The 24,215-nt window shown below is 34.7% G+C and overlaps 1 protein-coding gene across 6 annotated transcripts; it reads right to left on the minus strand.

Annotated features, from left to right (window-relative positions):
• Positions 1 to 229: 229 nt before the first annotated feature.
• On the minus strand, positions 230 to 23,524 carry LOC121367424 (flocculation protein FLO11-like). Of its 6 annotated transcripts, none has more exons than XM_041491582.1 (14): positions 23,467 to 23,524; positions 22,313 to 22,412; positions 21,383 to 21,472; positions 16,672 to 16,812; positions 14,482 to 14,539; positions 12,867 to 13,503; positions 11,131 to 11,283; positions 10,161 to 10,304; positions 9,502 to 9,796; positions 8,880 to 9,024; positions 7,333 to 7,428; positions 4,820 to 4,955; positions 3,603 to 3,635; positions 230 to 693 (listed from the first exon to the last, which is right to left on the minus strand). In XM_041491582.1, the coding sequence occupies exons 2-14, from the start codon at positions 22,338 to 22,340 to the stop codon at positions 556 to 558; spliced, it is 2,094 nt and encodes a 697-aa protein (XP_041347516.1). In that variant the 5' UTR covers positions 22,341 to 22,412; positions 23,467 to 23,524; the 3' UTR covers positions 230 to 555. The 6 variants fall into 6 exon arrangements, with proteins under 6 accessions (XP_041347516.1, XP_041347518.1, XP_041347514.1 ...); XM_041491584.1 differs by having other exon boundaries at positions 3,611 to 3,635; positions 21,365 to 21,472; XM_041491580.1 differs by having other exon boundaries at positions 21,365 to 21,472.
• Between the last annotated feature and the right edge of the window lie 691 nt (positions 23,525 to 24,215).

Raw genomic sequence — 24,215 nt, forward strand, 5'->3', positions numbered from 1 at the left:
TTCCATTCAAAAATATACGGCACCACATATTCTTACGTCATTTGAATATCTAGTAATGGCGGACTGGAATTAAAGTTGTGTGTACAGTTTACAAAAACATGTTGTATTAAGCTTGAGCTTATATGATAAAGAGATTATTATCCTTGTGTATTTCGGTATCGACAATATCATATATTAGGAATAAAAATAATGTAGTATGCTCGCCAGAGGCTCGCATAATACAATTTTTATTCCTAATATATGATACTGATGATACCGAAAAACACTGGTAATAACCTCTATATATTATTTCTAGAGTTATTTTAGTAACATTTTATGCACTGATTATTAAAATATATATATTTTTGGAAATATTTCACACAAATCCACCTAGATTCAGATGTTTAATGCTGACAATTTGATTTGCAGATTTGTGAAAATTTTTAGCCCTGTACCTGTTGCCTTGTCAATTGGGACATTGTCTACAGAATCTGTATTAAGGACAAGAAGTTATTGCTATCAAAATATAATCACAGATGAGCCACAATATACAATTTGGAGCTACAGACACACAGCCTAGTGATGTAAACTCATTCTTTTGGTGCACTGAAAATGCTGATCTGTGGAGTTGTGGCGATACCTTCTCACTGGCGACCAGACTGAGCACGGTTTCTTGGGCACATCAGGAGTATTCTGAACTGGATGCTTCTGTGGCTAAAACAAATATTGCAATCATTATTTAATACAAATAATGTAAGAATATTTCTTTTAAACAACACCTCTGGCTTGTGAGGATTATCTTAAATCCAATAGATCTCTAATCAAGAATGAATGAATGAATGTTTAATGACACCCCAGCACGAAAAATACATCGGCTATTGGGTGTCAAACTGTGGTAAATGAAAACAGTAAGTGATGATCAACATCAATATAAAAATTCAAGTTAAATAAAAACACAGTGTAAAGGACTGTGTAAAAATACAAATATCAGATAGATATAATTAAAATTTAGAATAAAATTCAGTATCATGTAAAAATTGCAATAAAAATGATTCCATCACAGTTCGTGGTCCAAATATATCTTTTCAAATTTCTTTCAGAAACTGACACTCCACCAAAATGTGGCGTACCGTCAGAAGACACTGACAGTGCTCACACTGAGCTGGAGGATCTTTCTTTAAGATAAATGAATGGGTCAAGTGAGTATGACCGATGCGGGCACGACACAAGACTATTTCATCCTTCCTGCACTGTCTATAAGAGGACTGCCACTCTCCCAAGACTGGCTTGATAGCATGAAGCTTGTTCGCAACCTCACCATCCCAATCACGTTGTCAAGTTGAAAAGATAAATTGGTTGATACAATATTTAAAATCAGTATAAGGTACACCAACCCTGGCATGAGGCAAATCCTAAGCAGACTTGGCAGCAAAATCTGCCTTTTCATTACCCCTGATGCCAACATGGCTGGGTACCCAACAAAATACAATGTCTTTATTGGCAATAGATAAAAAGACACACTTTCGTATCACCATCCCAATTAAGGGATGGTCCAGCTTCATATTTCGTAAAGCTTGAAGACACGAAAGTGAGTCTGTAAAAATAATAAATTTGGATGCTATTGAATCTTTGATTTCTTCTAAGGCTTTAATGACTGCCCAAACTTCAGCACTAAAGATTGATGCTGAGTCAGGCCGTCGCATGGAAATGATAGTGTCTGATGGAAAGACTGTTGCACAAGCCACAGAATTCCCATCCCGTGATCCATCTGTATACACAGGAATGTAATCATGGTACCTGTCTTGAATTTCCATGAAAAAATGTTTATATACAACAGCATCTGTACGATCTTTCTTCAGATGCACCAGATCAAACACAATTTTAGGTGGTGTAATACACCAGGGTGGTAAAACAAAATATGAAGGAGTTTCCAAAGTGTCAGTTAAATCAATGTTGGAATGCGACAAAAAGCGCTTAATGCAAAGACCAAATGTACGAACAGCATTTAGCCTTGCATCAAACAACTTCATATATTTGTTATCAAACACCGCATCATGTGTTGGATGTTTTGGTAAAGATTTAATCTTGGCAGCATACTGCAGAGAAAGCTTGACACGTCTAGCACCCAAACAAGGTTTGTGTGCATCAACGTACAAGCTCTCTACACGAGATGTTCTAAATGCACCAAGACTGTGTATAGGATCTAGCATCTGCAAGTAATACTTGCGTGCCGACCCATACACAATGCATCCATAATCTAGTTTAGACCTCACAAGAGATCTATACAGAGGGAGCATAACCTTTCGGTCTGCTCCCCATTCTGTATTACCAATAACTTTTAAAATATTGAGAGCTTTCAAGCCCTTCTTTTTAACATATTTGAGATGGGGCACAAAAGATAGCTTCCTTTCAAATATAACCCACAGAAATTTAATCTCCTCCACAACTGGAATTGGATTTTTTTCCAAAAACAACTGTGGGTCTAAGTGGAGACCTCTTTTCTGGCAGATATGCATATAAACCGTTTTTGCCTTTGAGAATCGAAAACCATTGTCAGTTGCCCATTGATGAAGTTTATTCAAACAAAGCTGCAACTTATGTTCAATGATACTCATATTGGACGATCTATAGCAAATCTGAAAATCATCGACATATAACGAGTAATCCACACCAGGTGTTAAACACTGGGAGATGCTGTTAATCTAATCAAGAATGATGTAATAATGATACTTGGATTTTAATTTAAAATCCTAATCAAGAATGATGTAATAATGATACTTGGATTTTAAAGTTCATGGAACAGATTTGCTTAGAAATATTATGTATGTCCAGAATTTTTTATAATTTAGCATATTTATATGTGATATAGTTGTAAATCTAACTGTTTGACACAAGAATCTATTTTTGCTGTGGATAGAAAAAATCATTCAGTTGCAAAAAATGGGAGCAATCAATTTGCTTATCTTCATGCATTTTGAGCTAAAAATAAGGTTACTTCATAATAAATACGATTAACAATTTGAACAGTATTATAAAAAAATATATTCTTTGAGTTAGAAAACATTGTATTTGTTAATGTGAACAGTGTCTAGGAACATACTGAGATTAGGGCATCAGACAGACAAACTTTCCATTGGTCTTTGTAAAAAGAATTAATCAATTCTGTTAAAAAAACAAAAAACAAACTTACAAAAACAAAGTGTTTATACATACTGTTAGTATGGTGCATATGTGCAACATAAAAACAAGGTTTTCCACAGAAAAGCATTTGGTATCTTTTACAAAGAATGATTAATTTGGAATCTGCTCCTAATTTTGTAAACACTAGATTTCAGTCATTACAAAATGATATATTTTCAGCACATAAGTAAAAACTCAATAGCCACAGGGAACACCGTTTTTTAATACTATGGAATTTAATACAAGCAATTTATTTCTGAGCTGAATGCTTTATAAATTGCACACAAAAATAATATTTTCTTTTTATTATTTCCAAAACACTTTTATTCACACCAAACAGAAATTTACACAAAAAAAATTGTACGAGGATGGGACGAACTGTAGCATGTCTGCTGTTGGAAAACCTTTTGAAAGTATTTTTAGTAAAGTTCTGAGAATTTCACCTGCATACCACTTGGTGATTCATCATTTTTATCCTGGAAACAAAAGAGTCTGTTACACATTTAAACAGCCACACAATACTACTGCACATAATTTTAAACTTGAAAGATTGTTTTAACAAGATCAAAGTATTTAACAAAATAGTTTTTCCCCAATTCAGATATATTTAACCTGACCTCTCATCATTATTGCATTCCTCCCATTATACTTATTAGAGATGTAATAATATGGGTTGGGTTGTGATAACATACGTATCCAATTCATGGGTCGTGATTCATAATGGCACTGGACCGGCCTCGGTGATGTCATGGTTAGCCATTGGTCTACAGGCTGGTAGGTACTGGTGGGTTCAGATCCAAGTCGAGGCATGGTTTTTTTTAATCCAGATACCGATTCCAAACCCTGAGTGAGTGCTCTGCAAGGCTCAATGGGAAGGTGTAAACCACTTGCACTGACCAGTGATCCATAACTGGTTCAACAAAGGCCATGGTTTGTGCTATCCTGTCTGTGGGAAGCGCAAATAAAAGATCCCTTGCTGCCTGTCATAAAAGAGTAGCCTATGTGGCGACAGCGGGTTTCCTGTCAAAATCTGTGTGGTCAATAACCATGTCTGACGTCATATAACCGTAAATAAAATGTGTTGAGTGCGTCGTTAAATAAAACATTTTTATTTTTATTTTTTAATGGCACTTTAAGCAGTTTTCAATATTTTAAGCAATTACAGTTTTTTTATCATTAATAAAATTATATATTACTTACATCTTCCTCAAGTTATCAGTTTTAGCAAATGCAATGTGTTTCTGGATTTTAGGATGTTTTTATTAACTAAACTTCATTTTATGCAAAACAAAAAAGGTAAGCACCTTGGATACTAGTGTCGGTGACATTATGACGTGTATATATTGTATGCATCATAATTCAGCTCGTCTAAATAGATGATACAATACTGTATGGCCACATCACTACACCTCTATCCTACATGGTCCGCCCTTTCCAACAACCAATGGCTTCCAGTTCCAGTAGGTCGTGATTGGTATTTTGTTGGTCCTTTTCATGATACCAACACTGGAGCCTTTGGTTGTTAGATGTTTCAGACCTTTTAGATCAAGTTGAAGTAAACAATAATTGTGACAAGATAATGTATTAATTGCCCCAAGTAAAAAATATTACCGGCACTAAGATGAGCTGTCTGGTGTGAAAAGTAAATAAACATGCTAACCGGTGCAGTCATGTGCTCCATGCTAGTTGAAATGGTACACTGTGAAAACACTGGCGAGTCGCACCCATCACTCAGCAGGAGTCGTCTCGATCCAGTCGACGTATTGCTGCTTGCACTGCTGCGGTTTGTCAGAGGACTGAAAAACAGGTCATTTCAGAAGTTATTCTTTCTTTGTTGCAAGGATGTCACATCCAGTAAGCACTACACATGTCATTTGTAATATTAGCAGAGATGATGTTTGGGACATTAAAAATCAGGGGTTTCGTATTACACTTCTCAATATTTTGATATCTTCTTTTGTGTTTCACTAACCAATAAATCAATATTACAAACATTTAATAATTATGAAAATTGTGATACAAATGTCATTGGCCTTGTTTCCCGAAACACGTCTATCATCATAAATACCTACCATCATGACATAACCTTTTCCTATGGTCGCCAGCCTGTCCCAATATGTGACGTACTTGCTATCATAGAGAATACTACGAGTGGACGTTCGATATTATTTATCTTACAAGTTGTTTTAAAACATATCTAGAGATTGATACTTGGATACATTTTTAAATGTGAGATAAATGGTATCTAATAGACACTACTGTAGTATTCTTACATAGCTTCAAAAACCAGGTTTAAAATAACTTAATGTGTCACAGACAATCAATTTCAGGTTAACTTATACATCATAGAGTAATCAATTTTTTTATTCAATGGTATGGCAGTGGCTACCTGGTAATCACCTAGGAGCAGCCAGTCGTATGTCTTTAAATTGTTATCACACCTATTTGTGTTAACAGTATGTGTTGTCAAAAATAATGATGTTCTCACCAACAGGCAGGGCATAAAATTTGATTTTTTTCAGACAAACGATATGTCATTCGTGTGGTTTTAGTGTTTGCACGAACGATTTTCTCCAGTGGTTCAGATACAAATGAAAAGGTTAACTGGCAACGGTAATCAAATGAGAATCTAAGATGGGTGATTTTCATAGCTTTTCTCCAAATTCTTACCATAAATACTAAATTATTATTATTATTTGGTATGCTGGGACTAACTTGAAAGCTGCCATTTACATTTTAGCACACTACCCCATTGGTTCTGTTACAGGGGAGTACTTGTTGGCGCCAAAAAATAGCCTGAACGAAACGGGGATTTCCCGGAAGTTTTGAGCTTCTGGATCTGAACGGAAAGACCCGAAGTTTTGCGAATCCTCGATCGATCCAATCAATGCTGCAACTCAGTGTTTCATCATGTTCTAATTTCCACTTCGTTATTTTAAAGTCCCTTATTAAACGTACTGTTTTCTTCGCTGTGTATGTCATATTTTAATAAATTGATTTAGCAAGGGTTGTACTTGTTTTCATTACAAAACATGTTTCAGAATTAATACATATATTTCAACGTAACCACACAAGTGTCAAAAAGTAAATAAATATACAGAATTTCACATACGTTTTTTTTTTGCTTCATATTTATTGCACGAGTTTATTGTTCACAAGAATATTTACCACGAGCTCTCTAATCAGGGATGACGACACCATTAATGAAAACTAGTCCTATAACAGGAATCTAGGTCCTAAAGTATGGACCGTATGCTACGATCTTGATATATAAACCATCTCAGAGTTTCAGCTTAGCAAGTGCTTTATGGGTAATGTCACAGGGTCATGGCACATAAATCGAATGACTTCGCTTAATGGAAAAAGATAGACTGCAGCTGCATTTTTAAAAAGTTTTTTCACTAACGGTGTCCTTTTTGTGTTTTTTCGCATTAGGTCCGACATTTTACAACTCTATAACTAAATGCCGGGCTAAGGTGATGTCACGTTCAATAAATACTCATAAACCGCTTTAATTTCCAAACCGCGTATTGTTTTCCGCACGTAGTGAATTGATCAAAGGGAATGTGCGACTATGTTACTAAATGTTGACACTTCTAATGACAGTGCCGACTTTGTAATTGACCGTGATGTCGAGTTCAAATGGATACATTGTGTTTTTTTCACACCTATAATGCTAGGCCCGTTCTCTTATTATTTTATTCGAAAAATAGTTATATTAGCCAAAACACTTCAGTTTATATTTTCTGACGAGCGATTATAGTTTTTGCATGAATGATCCGTCGTTCGTGTCGATATTGGTTTTGCATAACCAACAGACAAAATCGTACGTGCCAAATTTTATGCCCTGAACATGTGTGTAATAAAATTAAAATTTACAATGGGTCCTAGACAGTTGTAAGTCACTAACAAAGATTTTAAATGATCATGATTTTCGAAGAAGGGTATGAACTCATTTGTGTCAAAATGGATCTAATATACACACAGTAAAGCTTACATGTGCCAGCCGTAAAATTCAATGTGGATCACTGTAATTAACCTTGGGTACAATTTTTTCATCAGACAGGACCTTGGACACTCATTTTATTTTAGCATCATCAGTGCAAGTTGTGTGTGCAAAATTCACAATTTATAATATGGTCTATGGATGATATGAAGTAATGTGATTTTTACCTTGGAGGTATTGAGCTAGTAGAATTTAACCTCTTTTTAGATGGGGTTGGTAAACACGAACGTCGTCTGCTTGGAGTATCAACTGATGAAGTGGAACTAAAATATAAAAATAAATCATACCTATAAAATCACTGGATACATTTGGCTATATCAATATAAAACAATCATTTTAAAATGACATAGTTGAAGTTATTGCCTTAATCCAGTAGTCTGCACACTCCAGTGTCAGGAACCGTGCAGCAGTCACTGGTTAGTTTAGATTCAATAACAGACACAGCTAGCACAATACTAATAGACTACATCATATGTGGTCATGCGGGATAGAAAAAGTACACCCGAGGTGGTGGAAATTTCAACCTGGGATGAGGCTTGCGGAGTTCCCAGGGTCGAAATTTCCACCATAAAGGTGTACATCTTCTATCGCACATGACCGCATATGATGGAGTCTTTTTTTCCCCATCAATTCGATAAATAAATTATTATTTTACACAAACAAACAAAGATGGCTGAAAAAGTACCTTCTTTATTTGACAATTTTTTCATAAATAAACTACACTATCATATTTGCCGGGTCTGTTTCATGTGACAAATTAATAAGACAGCATTTACAAGGCAGGTTTTAATAACAAAATATTGATCTAAAACTAACCAACTCACCTTAATATGATGTCATATATTACCAATGAAGTACTACTCCCCATGTTAAACGTAATGACATCATAGCCTATGCAAGACAGATTTATTCCATATGGACATCATGGATTGGGTCTGTCTTGCATAGCTAGGGATGGGAGTAAAAACGATGGCTTAAATCTTTGCCTTCTGACTACTGCAGGCGAGATATCTCGCCAGATGTTACACCAATCAACGTAAATGTATGCAGTGCATTCCCCAATTCATATTTCCCGCCGTTTTGCACAACACTCACTGGAAAGACTTGTATAACAGGAAACAGAAGACAACTCAGCTTCCTGTATCTTTAGGTTTTTGATTTTCCAATGAAAATAGCTTGTAATTTTTAGTTGAAGTTTTCGGCAAGTATATTCGCTTGACAACAATGGTGGCACGTCACGGTCATTTTCAGAGATCGCTAGCCAATTGTGACAGCTAATTTAATAATAAATTTGATCGTTTTACCAACAACGAATATCACTAAATATTAGGATATGAATAGTTCATTTAAAAAAAAAAAATCTGGTCAGAAAAGGACTGTTATTGGAAATAATAGATAGAAATACTGGACAGCTGGTCACAAATGTCTGAAAGAAAACATTAACCAATCTAAAATATAAAAATTATAAAAACCAACGAAAATAATACTTACCGATTCAAATATGAACTTTATTTTATGTATTTATAAATTATTTAAGTGAATATATGTGAGTAAAAATTATAAACTTGTACCCACTCAATGTGGTTTTTGTCAAAAATTAATCTAGTTGTCTAAAGTAGCTAACCAGCTTTACAGCCTGTCTCCAGCATAAAAACAGATACACAAAGACTGACGTGCAAGATAAAAATGCTATAAAAGTTATGTGTATGCTTGCCTGGATGTCGACTTTATGGGTGTTCTCACATTCAGTCTATTTGCCTGGAGCGGGCTACCAGGCTTGATCACAGTGCTTTGACATGTTTTCAGTGAAGCATTTTCAGTTGCTTTGGGTTTCACAGTAATGTCTGGTTTATTTGTAACTAAAACAAACAAAACCAAAATCAACAAAAATAAAAGTGACAGAATACTTGATTTTGTTCTCATATCCATAAGTAACCCGACTACAGATGCTTCTAAATATTTGTAATACAGGTTATCACTGATATTTCATATTTTTTTATTTTAGCAAAACCAAAAAGAATGTGACCTAACTCTAAATATATACAGAGAAACCTCTCAAAACCAGACCCTCAAAAGCAGATGTTTTACAGAGTCCCTTTTTAAAAAGTACCTGTAGTACAGAACTCAACTTCTCTAACCTGGACCCCTCTTGAAACCAGACATTTTACTTGGTCCCAAGGATGTCTGGTTTATAGGGGTTTTACTGTATATATTTTTTTACATTTATTTGGAGTTACTGTAAACAACAAAAATGACAGACAATAAATAAAAAATGTATGCCCTCAGCTTAAACGTAAAAGTGATATTACTAAAGCTACAATTAGCAAACACTTTACCACTGTTGAGTTTGGTGCCAGGTCCAGCCTGTTTTGTGGGGACCAGAGCCTTGATTGGACCCGGGGCAGCAGCTATGGGCTTGCCTCGTGGAAAACACAGTCTGCTCTTTTGTATTTGTCCAGGTCGAACCAGCTGCAGAGTTCCTATTGGTGCTTTTGTTAACGGCATAGCTGTTTTAGGTGGCTGTAATTTACTGCTGATCGGTGGGATCCCACTTCTTACTGCTGGAATCTGCTTCTTCACACCCATTTCAGGAATTCTAGATTTTTTGCTTGGAAGTGAGGACTTCATTGGCTAATAATTAAAATAAATCAAACAATAAATGTCACTCCGTAACAATGTAAGGTATATCACAGAAATGATTGTTAAGTAGTAAAACTTGAAGAACAGTCCCTTCTGTATGTGGCAACATATAACAACACCTGAAGGAAATCTCAAAAAGTAATGCAAAGAATTTGCTATTTTGTTTAAATTGGACCTCTGGGGACCATTCACATGGAATTGCCCCAATAAAGCAGTGACCATATTTTGGTCTGAGTGGTCATATTTACACACCACTGGAAAATTTAACAAAATTATTTGGAAGTTATATTTAAACAGAATCATTAGTAGAAGCATTAATCATAAGAAGAGCTGTATTAACTACAGAGGAACACACCAGATTACAAATGGGAAGTTTTGATATCGACAAATCACTTAGATCAGAAGCAATGCTTGAAGTGTCCGAGTTTGCTTCCGATACGCCACTGTACTGTCGCATTCTTTTCACTGCCGATTCATCAACAGGTTCCACACTCTTAGTCTGGAACAAACAGAAATTCACATATTGGTCTTGTACATACATTTTTTTCCAACACTCCATATTTAGTGCTCTAGCTAGCAATAAAAAGGGGCCACACCCTACCCCGATTTAGTTGCCACTCAACCACTGATTATCGGCATCCTGCCCTAATTCATTGCTGCACAGTTAGTTTTTTCCCAACTTGTTTTTTCTCTCAATGCAAAATATTAAAAACTGACCATTTTAACCAAAAACTAACTGCACCTTTTTCTGTAAGGTGTATCTGTTAGTGAAAGTGTAATCAACTAGAAGAGCAGAAGATTCACAGCCAGGGTTGGAATTACGAGTGTGTCTATCAACAGCCTGCTGCTTTACATGTTCACAGGCCTCGCAAAATTGTCGGTGATCATTTTATTTGTGCTTTGCTCGCGTAAGTATATATTTTTTATAACCTATCTTCTGTTCACGAATTGAATTTATGACATCATTTGCATGGTCATCACAGATTATGTATAAAAGGAATAGTTTACCTAAATTAGTTTTTGCGTAACTCATAAATAGTTTACACAAACAAATTTCAATTCTTAGAGGGCTTTGTAAACACTTGTACACTGAATGTAAAAGATTTTTTTTTTAACTACTATTGTGATATCCACAATACCATTTGGATTACGTGTTTAATTTTAGTATAGTGACATTTAATTGAAAATCAATAAATTTTGTCTCGCCAAATAAATTAAATTGTTTCTAATAAAATCATTTGCAAAATAAGCAAATATGAATTGACCCAGATAATCAATTATTTCCAAGTTCACATTCAAACAGATTAAAAAACCCAATCCCATACCACTACAGGCAAGCTGGTCTTGAAAGTGGGCAGTTTAGATGCTGAGACATCGCTTTTATCAGACATCATACTGTCTGTATCAGACTCGCCACTGATTTCAGTATTAGGAATTCCATTCACAGATAGCTGATTTACATTTTCACAACTTTTAACCTGAAAAGAAACAAACAAAACAAAAGAAACATTATTTCCAAATTTCCAGATCATGGCCGTTTTATTTGATATCCAGAAGCCAATTACTTTGAAGAGAAGCACTGTCCACAACCCTATTGAATTTTGTTCTCGTGTCTTCTTTCTTGTGCAGATGGATGATGGAGTGGAATATTATTATCCTTCCTTTAATCACTCATAGATTTTACCCATATTTTGTCCAAACAGAAATCGTTTTATTGACGATATTTATGTGTTTTTGTACAACAGATGTCACAGATACTAACAGTATTACAGATGATGCACTACTTATTTCATACAAACCAATTTTACAGCTTTGCCCTCCAGTTTTAATTCTAAAAACGATATTTTAATGCTTAGGTGCGCCAGTTTACTGGACATCACCGTACACATATCGAGCTCGGCTTGTCTGCATCTTGAGCGCGGGCGTCGTTGAACTAATCTGTGACATCATTTCCCAAGAGCACTATGGCTGTTCGCCTATTATCGCTCACCAGTAAACCCCAGTCACAAAATGTATCGAGTTGCAAAATACTAACACATATTAAATATGTTAAACTAGCATGAGAAACAAAACAAAGTACACACCTGATCATTTATTCAAACTACAAACAAACAGACTTCGTAACGCTGCCTCGCCCATGCTTGCTACACTGAATGCTTTAGAGCATAGTCTGCATCGCGCAAAAGCCAGTCCTTGTAATCCTCGGTTTGCAACCAGGTATTGTTAAATTTACACTTGCCTGGCATGTTGAAAGAATTTTCATGGTCAATTTAACAATCAAACAATGGCGTCTTCCGATGATGCATAACGACCACATGTCCGCATGTGCAAATACTTTGACCAAATCAGAGCAGTATTTGTGAATATTTAATTTCCGTGGACAGCCGAAGCACATATTTGGTGGGAATGACAAAGAAGTTTTGGATTGACACGTAAATAAACCTACGGAAGCGATTAAATTTTTTGTACTAAAGCTAGGAAAGGCATTTTCCCTATTTTTTCAATAGAGGAAAATAAAATTCAAGACTTTTTCACAAAAATACAATTTTTCAAGGTTTTCAAGGTCTTGAAAACACATTAAGAAAATTCAAGTACTTTCAAGCACCTGTGCGAACCCTGGTATCATCTAATATGTGGAATCTGTGTCAATATGATGTTTTTTTCTAGATGTCTGTATGTACAAAATCCAAAGGTAATTAAAGGTAGGAGTGTAATTTATTGTAGTTGTTAATGTCATTCGGACTAGTTAACATGAACTTTGGTTCTCCCTGTATTTAGGATCTCAATAATCTGTGCTGTTATTGATAACAAGTTAATTGTTTTCATCAAACTAAGACTTTTTTTAATTGAAAAAAACATGCCTCTGCAATTATTATTTTGTCAGCTCTGCATAACTATAAATTTCATTTCTTGACTAGCCTCTAAACAGTATTACCAACTCTGCAACCATGATTATACATAAAAGCTGATATGAGAGGTAAACTAAAAGATGTCATATTAAACTCACAGATTAAATCTTCAAAAAAAAGGTACAAATATTATTTTTAAACCAACCAAATACCTTAGGCAGAAGGGTATAACTTCTGTTTTTTGTGACCTGTGTCAACGTCGTGGGTTTCTTGAGTTTTGAGTGAAGATCTTTACTTTTCACGTCAACCTTCAAAGAAGATGATGATTTGTCTGTTTGCTTTTCACTGTTTATCTCAGACGCTCTCAGATTACTTTGCTTGATACATCGAAGTTTGGTTGCTAGTTTGTTATGAACAGCAGGAATGCTTTTATGAGGATTGACTGGTGCAGCAGATTTCATAGACATCCGATTGTTTATAGGAATTGGGGCAACATTTTCCTGATTACCAACAGAGGGAATTTTAATTTTGGATCCATCTTGCAGTAACGTTTCCACAGGTTTTTCCAATTCAAATGTTCCTTTTCGTTGGTGAGGTTTTGCCGGCGATTTCTTTTTGCTTGGTAGAAACTTAGGAAAGGGAAAAGTGTTGTTGCCCTCAGAGTCGACAGCTAACCTTGAGAACTGATAGGCAATACTGTGTGCCTCCTTCACAATCTCTGCCATCTGTTTTGGGTTAAGTGGGCTCATCGGATCCAGACTGGCCAGTGGAACCACAGAGCTGACCAGCTTCTCTCGGAATCCAACAGGTCCAAAGAAAACCTCTTCTTCCTGTTCCTCCAACAGTGAACTACAAAATAACAGCCAAGATACTTATCCACAAATCATTTTTGTAAAATATCAAACTGTAAAATATCATACTGAAAAGACAAACTACTTATTATTGATTAAAAAACTTAGAAAAATCACAACTAAAAAACTGATAGGACCTTGCAGCTTGCCTAAACGGAGAATAAAAAAATAGATTATAATAATAATAATAACAAAAACCTGCTTTTTTTTGTCTACTTTTATTGATTAAAGCTGTTCTATTTATGTTTTATTGCAAAGCATAAAGGGATTTAAAATATGCAACATACAATTATTTAAAAAACAAAAAGAAAATCTCATAATAAAAATAAACATGACACTAAAGTTTTCCATTGTATGAGCTCAAATTTATACTAGTTGTAATACAGAGTTAAAACTTTGTTTTGTTTAACGACACCACTAGAGCACATTGATTTATTAATCATTGGCTATTGGTTGTAAAACATTTGGTAATTTTGTATATAGTCTTCGAGAGGAAATCTGCTACATTTTTCCATCAGTAGCAAGAGATCTTTTATATGCACTATCCCACAAACAGTACAGCAGACACCACAGCCTTTGATATTCCAGTCATAGTGCACTGGCTGGAACAAGAAATAGCCCAATAAGCCCACCGATGGGGATCGATCCAAACAGACCGCGCATCAAGTGACCGTTTTACCACTGGCCTACATTCCGTCCCTATTGTTATACAGATAAATCAACATATTGTATTCTTCATTAGAATGTCGCCCAATCATTTTGTAGTTCCAGACACTTTTTTTTTCTTTCAAAAGTGTTTGGTCATTAAATAAAACATTTCCTTCAAAAGTGTTTGATCTAAAGTGTTTGAACAAGGTTTCATATACACAGAAAATGATGTACTTATTGGGATTGAAAACATTAACAGCAGTGGACTGTATGAAGACAAAATGAAAGTGTTTTCTATTCTACTCTGCTAACTGGTTGGCGATTTTACCTGTCATTGGGTGACAGCACCAAGTCAAAGTCAAATATCTCATCCTGAATGAGCACTTCTGAAAATACAATGCATTGGTTTTACTAGTGTAGAGGTAGATTCATATTAATTGTAAGATTAAAAATTGTATCCTCCTTAAAACAAAACGTTTTTCAATCAAAGGTAATGTATTCTATGACCAGTATTCAATCAAAGGTAATTATTCTATGAATAGTATTCAATCAAAGGTAATGTATTCTATGACCAGTATTCAATCAAAGGTAATTATTCTATGAATAGTATTCAATCAAAGGTAATGTATTTTATGACCAGTATTCAATCAAAGGTAATTATTCTATGAATAGTATTCAATCAAAGGTAATGTATTCTATGACCAGTATTCAATCAAAGGTAATTATTCTATGAATAGTATTCAATCAAAGGTAATGTATTCTATGACCAGTATTCAATCAAAGGTAAGTATTCTATGAATAGTATTCAGTCAAAGGTAATGTATTTTATGACCAGTATTCAATCAAAGATAATGTATTCTATGACTAGTATTCAATCAAAGGTAATGTATTCTATGAATAGTATTAGCAGGTTTTTTTTAACCTTCTGACTACAACAATGGCGGCACGTCGCGGTCATTTTCAGGGATCGATAGCCGATTGTGACAGCTAATTTGATAATATCGTTTTACCCAACAACGAAAATCACCAAATATTGGGATTTGAATTGGAGTTTGTTTTTAAAAATAAACTTCTGGTCAGAAAACCACTTAATGGGATAATGGACACAAATACTGGACAGTTGGCCACAAATGCCGGAAATAAAGAAGACTTTTTCAATTTTTTCCCTAATTTTAATCAACAGAAACTGATCTAAATATTCACAAAAATTACATAAATCCACAAAAATAATACTTACCGATTCAAATCCGAACATTATTTTATTTATTTATAAAACATTTAAGTGAACTTATGGGAGTAAAAATTATAAACTTGTGGGTACAAGTACTCAACGTGGTTTTAATAAAAAAAAAAAATCCAGTACACTTGTGGCACCTAAGTCTACGGACCTAAGCATCTGTGTTATAATTTAATGCTAAAATCTTTCTTTAAAAATATTTGTTTAAAAGCCACAATATAATTGAACAATAAACGTGTTACTACTGAAAGTTATTTTAATTAAAAAAATTTAAACTCAAGTAATGAGCGCATTTTTAGTGGCACTCCCCTGTATTTATTGGCCTGCATGATGGCACATAAGTCTGCCAGCAAACATTAAAACAACCACTTCTGTCGCTAATATTCACAGAAACAACAACAGGTAATGGATCCGACAATTTTTTTCAGGAAAAATTAGGTTATGCAAATGAGATAAATATAAATGGTGTTCCATGCTACATGTTTGGAAAACTCAAAATGACAATCTAAAAAAAGGCCAATGTCAAAATTTATGATCATTATTCAACAAAAGTTGTCTAATATTAACTGTGTAAATGATCACAAATAGTGTTCGTTACAAATACAGGACAATCAATGATAATTTTTAAATAGACTATAGCAATAATAGGCCATGCTGTAAGTCAGGGCAGCCATATTGGTTGTGTTACTTGGGAGGGAAATTCAAAGTATTCTTGGATGTTTACGTTAACAGATAAAATAAAACATTTATTTCATTTATGGATTCATAAATTACAATAAGGTATGTATTGAAGCTTCCATTTAAACTTGTATAAGTTGATATACAAGATTAATCATTACAGCGGTGACACTCATGTTGACAGATGATACAAAACAACGTTGATTGAGGTTGGCAAAAGTATACTTTTAGTGCATTAATTCAGAGGGTTTTTTTCAATCAAATTATTATCTATCAGTTTTATACATATCTTCACAATCAAGATGTGTTGTTTTAATCATTGTTTAATTAATTAAATTAACATTCTTTGTTTGTTTACAAACATACCCCAATACTTGTTTCAAGACGTAATGTAACATAATTAACATGCACAAACTAAGGTGACATGAGTGAAGTAGGTTAATAAAAGCAAATAACAGATGGCAATCACAACAATATTAACATCTGGACAGGAAACAAACAAAATTCAAAACTCATTTGGTTGAGTGTCTGCTGATGGTATGATAAAATGCCATGAATACAGTGTGTGTGTGCAGAATGACTGACTACTATTGAAGCTCCGACCTGGACTGTCTTCCAGCTGACAATTGCTGACCACCTTGTCTGTGACATCCTTCAGGATCCGGTCTTCCTGGTCCATGGACATCACAAGGGTGTGGCTCAGTCGGCGGTCACCTTCATCACTCCGGGATATCTCGATACAGTCTAAAAGATATTCATTAAATTTAAGATAAACTCTTTAGTACCTAAGGTCGACGACAGTCACTTTTTGCACCCTTGTTTTGGCTTCATACACAATAAATATAGCATATCTTACCGTAATTTCACTTGAAATCCACAGTTCGTAAAAGGTACAATTTTTTAATCACAAGGTTTTCTTCAAACACATTCAGCTGCATTAGTAATGTTCAAACAAAACAATTTCAATAGCAATTTTGCACTGGAATGTTTCCAGCATTCTTAAAATGGAAACGTCGTGTACCCAGTTTAAGGTTATTTTAAGGAGATGCAAAGTGACATCATTGGAATACTGACGTCATTCAAATTCAAAATTAGCTACATTATTACAATGCTTCGCCACATTAAAATAAAAACCATGACCCCTGTCAAATTTTTACAAAATAAATTCTATAACAAGCAGACAATGCTGTTTACAGGTCAGTATTTTTTTTTTTTTTTTTTTTTATTCTGGACAAAATATTAATTTTAAGTTTTAAAAATGAAAAAAAATTAAAAGTACCTTTTGTCAAATATATCATATCAAAAATTTACCGTTGGATATGTTTTATTTATTTTGTACAAAGCCAAAACAAGGAACCAAAAAGTGACTGTCGTCGACCTTAGTATTCTGATCTGCATACAATTATGTGCATTTATATCTCATTGTGAGCTTGACTAGCAATGCGATTAGAAGTGGTGCCCTGCACTCTAGATATATGCGACACCACACCCCCACCCCAATCCAGCAAAGGAAGAGTTCGACGCCTAAGGCAGAGAAATCAACCAACGCAGCCTGCAGTCAGCTTAATACAGCGATGTGTCAGCCACCACCGCAACACACCACCTCCACTCCAAAGCCGATTCCGGTGAAGCGGTTAACTTTACCTACCGCTCCCGTCGAGTCGGCTCCGGATCCTGTTGTTGTTGCGGTGGTGAAGAGGAAGGCGACATCACTGACCAGCCAACCAGCCAAGATTCAACCGCCGGCTCCACCATCCTCGCCCCACCTCCGGCAGACAAGGAATGGCACTTAGCCGTAGGCAAACGTAAGAGATGCTACCACAACTACATGTAGGGGGACACGACAGATACAAAATAATAATAAGTTTGTTTCTTGCTGGGGTTTTTCTTTTTAAATATATATAAAACTTTTATATCTGGTTCAAAACTGTTGTAAACATTTATTGTATTTTGACATAATATATCAATGACTACAAAATGTGTATATTGTATGCCATTGTGCACTACGCATCTACAAAGAACAGTGACCCTTCATGTATGATGTGCTGAAACTATAAGTCAATCTTAAATCATGGTGACACCAGTCATCCGAGATCTAATGTCATTATTTAGCACAAAGTCTGTTGTACCATTACCTCTGCATATATGCTTAAACGCGCTCTGTCACGGATGGTTGACCTAATTATTGACCCAACAAAATATTATATGACAATATATACATTGATTTGTACCTAAAAGTACTTTATTGAACCATCTACATAACCACCATATCACACTTATTATTGATATTTTATAAAAATAATTGAATTATGGGTACGGTCCATAATTCTGAGAAAAATAACGGCTATTTGGAGAGCAGAGGTGTATTTTGAGTCACGTGATGGGCATTCCCCGAATAACCGCAGTGCCAAAACGATTTACCAAGCTCGTGTAATGAGAATGCTTGACCGTCCTCTGCGAAAAACAAAAATACAATGAAAATAAGTTATTAAAAATTAATAAAAACATGTACTGAATGATATTAAGCTTACATATTAATTGTTTTAGTAACAGAAGCATGTTAAACGTTGACAATCCCGACTAGTTAGGCCTTTGCATCTATAGGTAAATTTATTGTTAGTCGTGCGCGAAAAACTCTAAACATTGGATCACAATCAACGTCATTTTCCACCTTGTCAAATTCATTATTATACAAAATATGCCATAACAGCTGACTTGGGATAGGAATTGTTACATTTTTAAAGAATACACTGAACTAGACAGTGTTTATATACGATGTGACTATATATACGAAGGCCGTGTCTATAGCCTCCACTAACAAGGGCTGGCTATATTCACAGCAAAAATGTATATAGGCGGTAAATAAGTACATGTATTTGATTGATCCATATTACCGAACCATCTGGAACAGGAGGAATACATACTAAGTACTGAACGAACAGTGCATTTTCTGAACAGGGGACGGGGTGGGGGAGTATATGAATTTAGCAGACCCTTTTGTGTACGTTTTCCATAGATATATGAATAGCGTCATATTGTCCCTACAGTACTAACAAAAAATTAATTATAATAAATAAATAATAAATAATAATAATAATAATAATCATAATCATAATGATGATGGATTAACTGAAAGAGAAACTAACTACGGACAGTATACAAACTAACAACAGGGCTTGAACTTAATAATTTTTCAGCGATTGCAATTTTGAGGCTGCTTATGTAAATTTTGTAAAAAAAAGTTAATTTTACCGTTAATAAATATGACTAAAAGGTTATTTTGCTGTATTTAGTCATATTTCAAATGCTCAAAATTACAAGGGCCAATAAAACTCAAAATACATTTTTTATAGGCTACTAGTAAAGCTTAGACCACTCCCGGGTCCCCCTCTAAATTTATGTAACGTTTCTGTAACAACCACCCCCACCCACCCCACCGCAACGTGATTTTACCAACATTATAATACATGTAGTAATACTACTACTACTACTACTACTACTATTATTATTAGCCTACTACTACCTTTTTGGGGTGGTGTTGTTGTTACTACTACTACTACTACTACTACTACTACTACTACTACTACTACTACTACTACTACTACTACTATTATTAGCCTACTACTACCTTTTTGGGGTGGTGTTTTATCTGGAGGAGTTTTGGCAATAAAAATGCAAGATTAATGTGTGCACAAAGGGCAGGCTGAACTTGTCCCTCCTACTACTACTACTACTACTACTACTACTACTACTACTACTACTACTACTACTACTACTACTACTACTACTACTACTACTACTACTACTACTACTACTACTACTACTATTATTAGCCTACTACTACCTTTTTGGGGTGGTGTTTTATCTGGAGGAGTTTTGGCAATAAAAATGCAAGATTAATGTGTGCACAAAGGGCAGGCTGAACTTGTCCCTGCACGTAGTATGGTTATTAAAAAAAACGTCCGGATTAACGTATTTCCGGATTACTGAAATGTATATGATGAGTAACCTCCCTTGATTCACAAACAAAATAAAAACGACACATTTGATTTTTAGAACCTGACATTTCTTCAACCAGTTTTGTTCTGTTGATCCGTCTCGTGGTGTGAATAAGGCACTATTTGCATGTCCGTGAGGCCAGTCTACTATTCAGTAGTGTACTGCCAGATGCTTGTCTTAAAGTTAGAAAATGCGATTAAATAAAATGAAATACTGTTTAAGACATGTTACATTGTTGATACTAAATGTTTGATTACTAGCGACAAGTTTTAAATTTTATTAGTCGTACCAGTTAATGTAAATCTAGGCCACGTGGTTGAGTTCATTTCCACGAAGTGGGTACGTTGTTGAGGAATGCATATTGTTTCTCACTTAAATACAATCATTATTAGTTTAAAGTTTTTACGTTTACAGATTATATTTTAAACATATTAAATGGCGAAATTATAATTCATTTCTGCTATAGCTACTGATATAATACTAGCGCCGACATGATACATCCCTCCGCCCCTAGCACAGAAATACAACTCTCTCAAAACCAGCGTGAAACTGAATGAGCATTGTTGCACTTGTGAAATGGTCGCGAGCCAGTGTTTTGATAGCAATAACATATAAAGACGTTTCCTTTGTCTTTATTTTGGGTGACTGGCAATACTCTTGAGTTGGACACCAAAACAGTTATGAACAGTATTCAGTAATAAATCATACAGGTAAGTTAGGAGGGTAGTTACAAAACGAGGTCATGGGGTACCATAGGGTATGATCAAGAGTTACCCACTTTTAACAATAAAATACTCTTCTTCTTTTTTCATAAAATAAAACAGCCAGTCTGGTCATAGATCAAAGAAATTATATTTTAAAAAACATCAAACACTTGTGCTCTATCCGACTAACACTAAATAAACACAGGTGAATGGTAAAATAAATTGCGGTGTGAAACCCTGTGCAGCCATTTTCTCTCTCTTGATTCCGTGAGCGTTAATTGGCAGATTACTTTTATGTTCAATCAGCGGCGACCGGTCAAACGAAGCAATTTGCCGTTATTTTTTACATTTGGTTCAGAATTATGACCGTCCGGTTCCGGAAGCTGAATATCTGATTAATGAATAACTTTACTGAGTGATCGTTTCGTTTTGCAAAAAGAAACGTCCGTGCGGTGAGGATTCGAGACTACTGGAGTCCGGACTAACGAGGTTCCACTGTATTTAGAGAAACAAGGCCCACTAAATCCGTGATTGACCTCCTTTAAAGTTGATTTTCATTAAAAACATTGATTAAAGAAAAATTTTCTTCATACCTGTTAATGTAAACGTACCATTTGGATCTTCATTTTCGTTTTCATTGCAGAAATCTGTGTCAATTGCTGGACTATCAAGATCAATCAGTATTCCAACAGGGCACCCACCTGGTTAAAAAACAAAAACAAAATATATATAGTTACATTTAGTATACCTTTTAAAACCATTATTAATTTTAGATTGGTTAGGCAAAGCTGCTCAACTCCATTTTCAATGTAAGAGTTAGAGAAGAATGAGTACAGATGTTTTATTATTTTTTAATATGGTATTTAAACAACTATATGATCTTTAAAAAATAAGCAAACCTTGCATCTTGCAACTTGTAAGGGATATGCATGTATGTGTAGTTTAAAACAAGAGCACACATGTATATATTTGTAATATATGAATATAACTACAAGCCATAATCAAAATTTAAAAAAATGTTTTAAATTTTAATTGGACAAAAGTAATTAATGCTTGCTTTGTACTAATTTTGTACTCAGCATTAAAATAAGCACAGTGCTTGGTATTAGAAACCCACATATAGGTTACTGTCACAAAGTACAGACCTGCATGGTAAGCCATAGATTACGACACATTTATCAAGTTCATAATTTTCATTATTCCTCAAAATCAGACCTGATGGACTGCTTCCAACCATATTGTTGTTAGATGTAATTAAAACCATGCATAAACATTGGAAATAAAATGCCACTGATCACAAGAAAATGAAACAAAGGATTCATGAACAAAATACTGTTTACTTAAGAATTTTGTGGTCTTGAAAAATGCACTGTTGTCATTTTTACCGAATCTGTAAGCTAAATGACCATTTTCGACTCATTCTGAAGCCCATTTATCAAGAATACATGCAATATTCACAAAAAATAGGAGCATTCTAATAACAGTGATAAAACAAGAGGAGTGTATACATGTTTCTGCAGAGAAAGTGTTATCCCAGTTACCTGCCATGGCTGGACTGTTTTCAGACATATCAAACAACTTGTGAAATATCAACAACAGGCAACACCATCAGCTACATGTATTGACACAAGCCAAATAAATCTGAAAAAAAAAAAATTACAAATCATATGTTCAGATTAGTATCTGTACGTAACTGTCAAAACATGTACACATCGATATATTTCATTAATGCAAGTATCCAGTTTTAACATTTCACTTTCAGCAATGTTCTGATTAAATACATAGGTGTTGATGGATTTCTTCCTGTAGTGTGTATTAGTGATTGATATATCAAATATTTATTATTAGCAAACTAGAAAATGATCAACTTAATGTGGTAATGTAATGATATTTAATGTCAAACATAGGGTTATTGAACATTGTATTAGAGCATGCGTGTGTGTGTGTGTTGTGCGTGTTTAAGTGTAAAAAGACTGTACAGATCATGATGTAAGCAAACAATTCATATTAGCAGGCCATTTTATTACATTAGAAATTAAAAAGAAACGTTTCTTTGGTAGGTATTATCCAGTGGTAGGCAGCAATTGTGAATTTTCACTATCAAGTTATCGCTGGCCGAGAGAGCGATCATAACCGTCGAAATGTCCATCTAGCACTTAACGGCCGAATACTCAAACTAGCAGTATTTCTCCCCAGTCATTGAGTCATGGATCATTGGATGGCCCAGTGCACAGGGCACGTTACCATACACCACATACGGTTATGTCAATACTTCCTTAACATGCACTGCGGGAAGGACTTTCCTTTGGCACTGTTGCTAACCCTAACCCTATTTATGTTCTTTATACGTGACAGTGCCAAAGAAAAGTCCTACCCAAATGTGTCCTAACCCTAATTCCAACCTAACCATAACTAAAAATAATAATGCGTGGGGGACCGGATAGATATTATACCGTTCAATAAGATACTGTTAATACTAGTTCAAAATCGTACGTAGAAAATGGGGCGATTAAATTATCAAAACACGAGTTTCGAGTTTTGGGGTGTCAAATTTGGATTTTTGTGCCAGTTTGTGTCAGTAACAGAATGAAGAAACGTAACCGGTATAAAGTTGATCGGGATAAATAACTATAATAGTATAATACATGACGTAATATTAATGATACTTTAATAATTAATTAGATTTGTAACAAACCAATATTAACAACACACTTCATAATTCGTTCCTAACAGGTTTAAAAGTCACGTGATTACATACGAATCGGTCATTGGTCAATTGTTCGATTGCCACAAAAGAGATTCTCCATTTCATTTACGGCAAACACAAATCATGTCTTGTGGGTCTAAAAGCCAAAGCTTAAAGGAATGGAAATACTGGGCTTAGTTCAGTCAAACCGAGCAGAAAAACGTCCGCTACACTGCTTTGTGGGTTGAAAACTTAATGCAGTTTTTTTAAATATCTTATTGGCTACCACTAGGTTTAAGAATCCATTACGTATTACTAATAGTTAGCTTTCATTTCAAATATGAAACAAGTGAACTCTCGTAGTACTTATATATTGAGCAATCTAATTAAAATTAGCTCCACTATTACATGTGGATCTAACACCAGCCAGTTGGAGCTCATGTCCACCAATCAAAACCTTACTTGCAGAATCCTGCCAGTGATTTAAAAATAATTTGAAAACATTCCGAATTATCCTGAGGGTATACGACATGTTTCGTGTGAATTACGAATGCCTTAAAACATGTTTTATTTTTATAAAATAAATAATTTGTAATGTAAAACTGAAGACTGATTTAGGTGGGTTTTTTAAATAAATAAATAAATAATTTTTAATGTAAAATTGAAGACTGATAACCCACCACGTACGTATTAGTATGGTTCGCTGTACTGCGGCCACTAAAATAGACTCGCCCGATATTTTTAGAATTTGTATGCTC

Source organism: Gigantopelta aegis, chromosome 3 (assembly GCF_016097555.1).
Source record: "Gigantopelta aegis isolate Gae_Host chromosome 3, Gae_host_genome, whole genome shotgun sequence".
Classification (NCBI taxonomy): Eukaryota; Metazoa; Mollusca; class Gastropoda; order Neomphalida; family Peltospiridae; genus Gigantopelta; species Gigantopelta aegis.

What these genes read in the sequence shown, in the direction of transcription:
- LOC121367424 (XM_041491580.1), bottom strand. Translation starts at nt 22,340, where the DNA reads ATGTCTGAAAACAGTCCAGCCATGGCAG. An exon ending in ACTAGCTCAATACCTCCAAG is followed by an intron (nt 4,956 to 7,332) that starts GTAAAAATCACA and finishes CCTGTTTTTCAG; the next exon opens with TCCTCTGACAAACCGCAGCA. An exon ending in TGGAGCACATGACTGCACCG is followed by an intron (nt 3,636 to 4,819) that starts GTTAGCATGTTT and finishes TTTTGTTTCCAG; the next exon opens with GATAAAAATGATGAATCACC.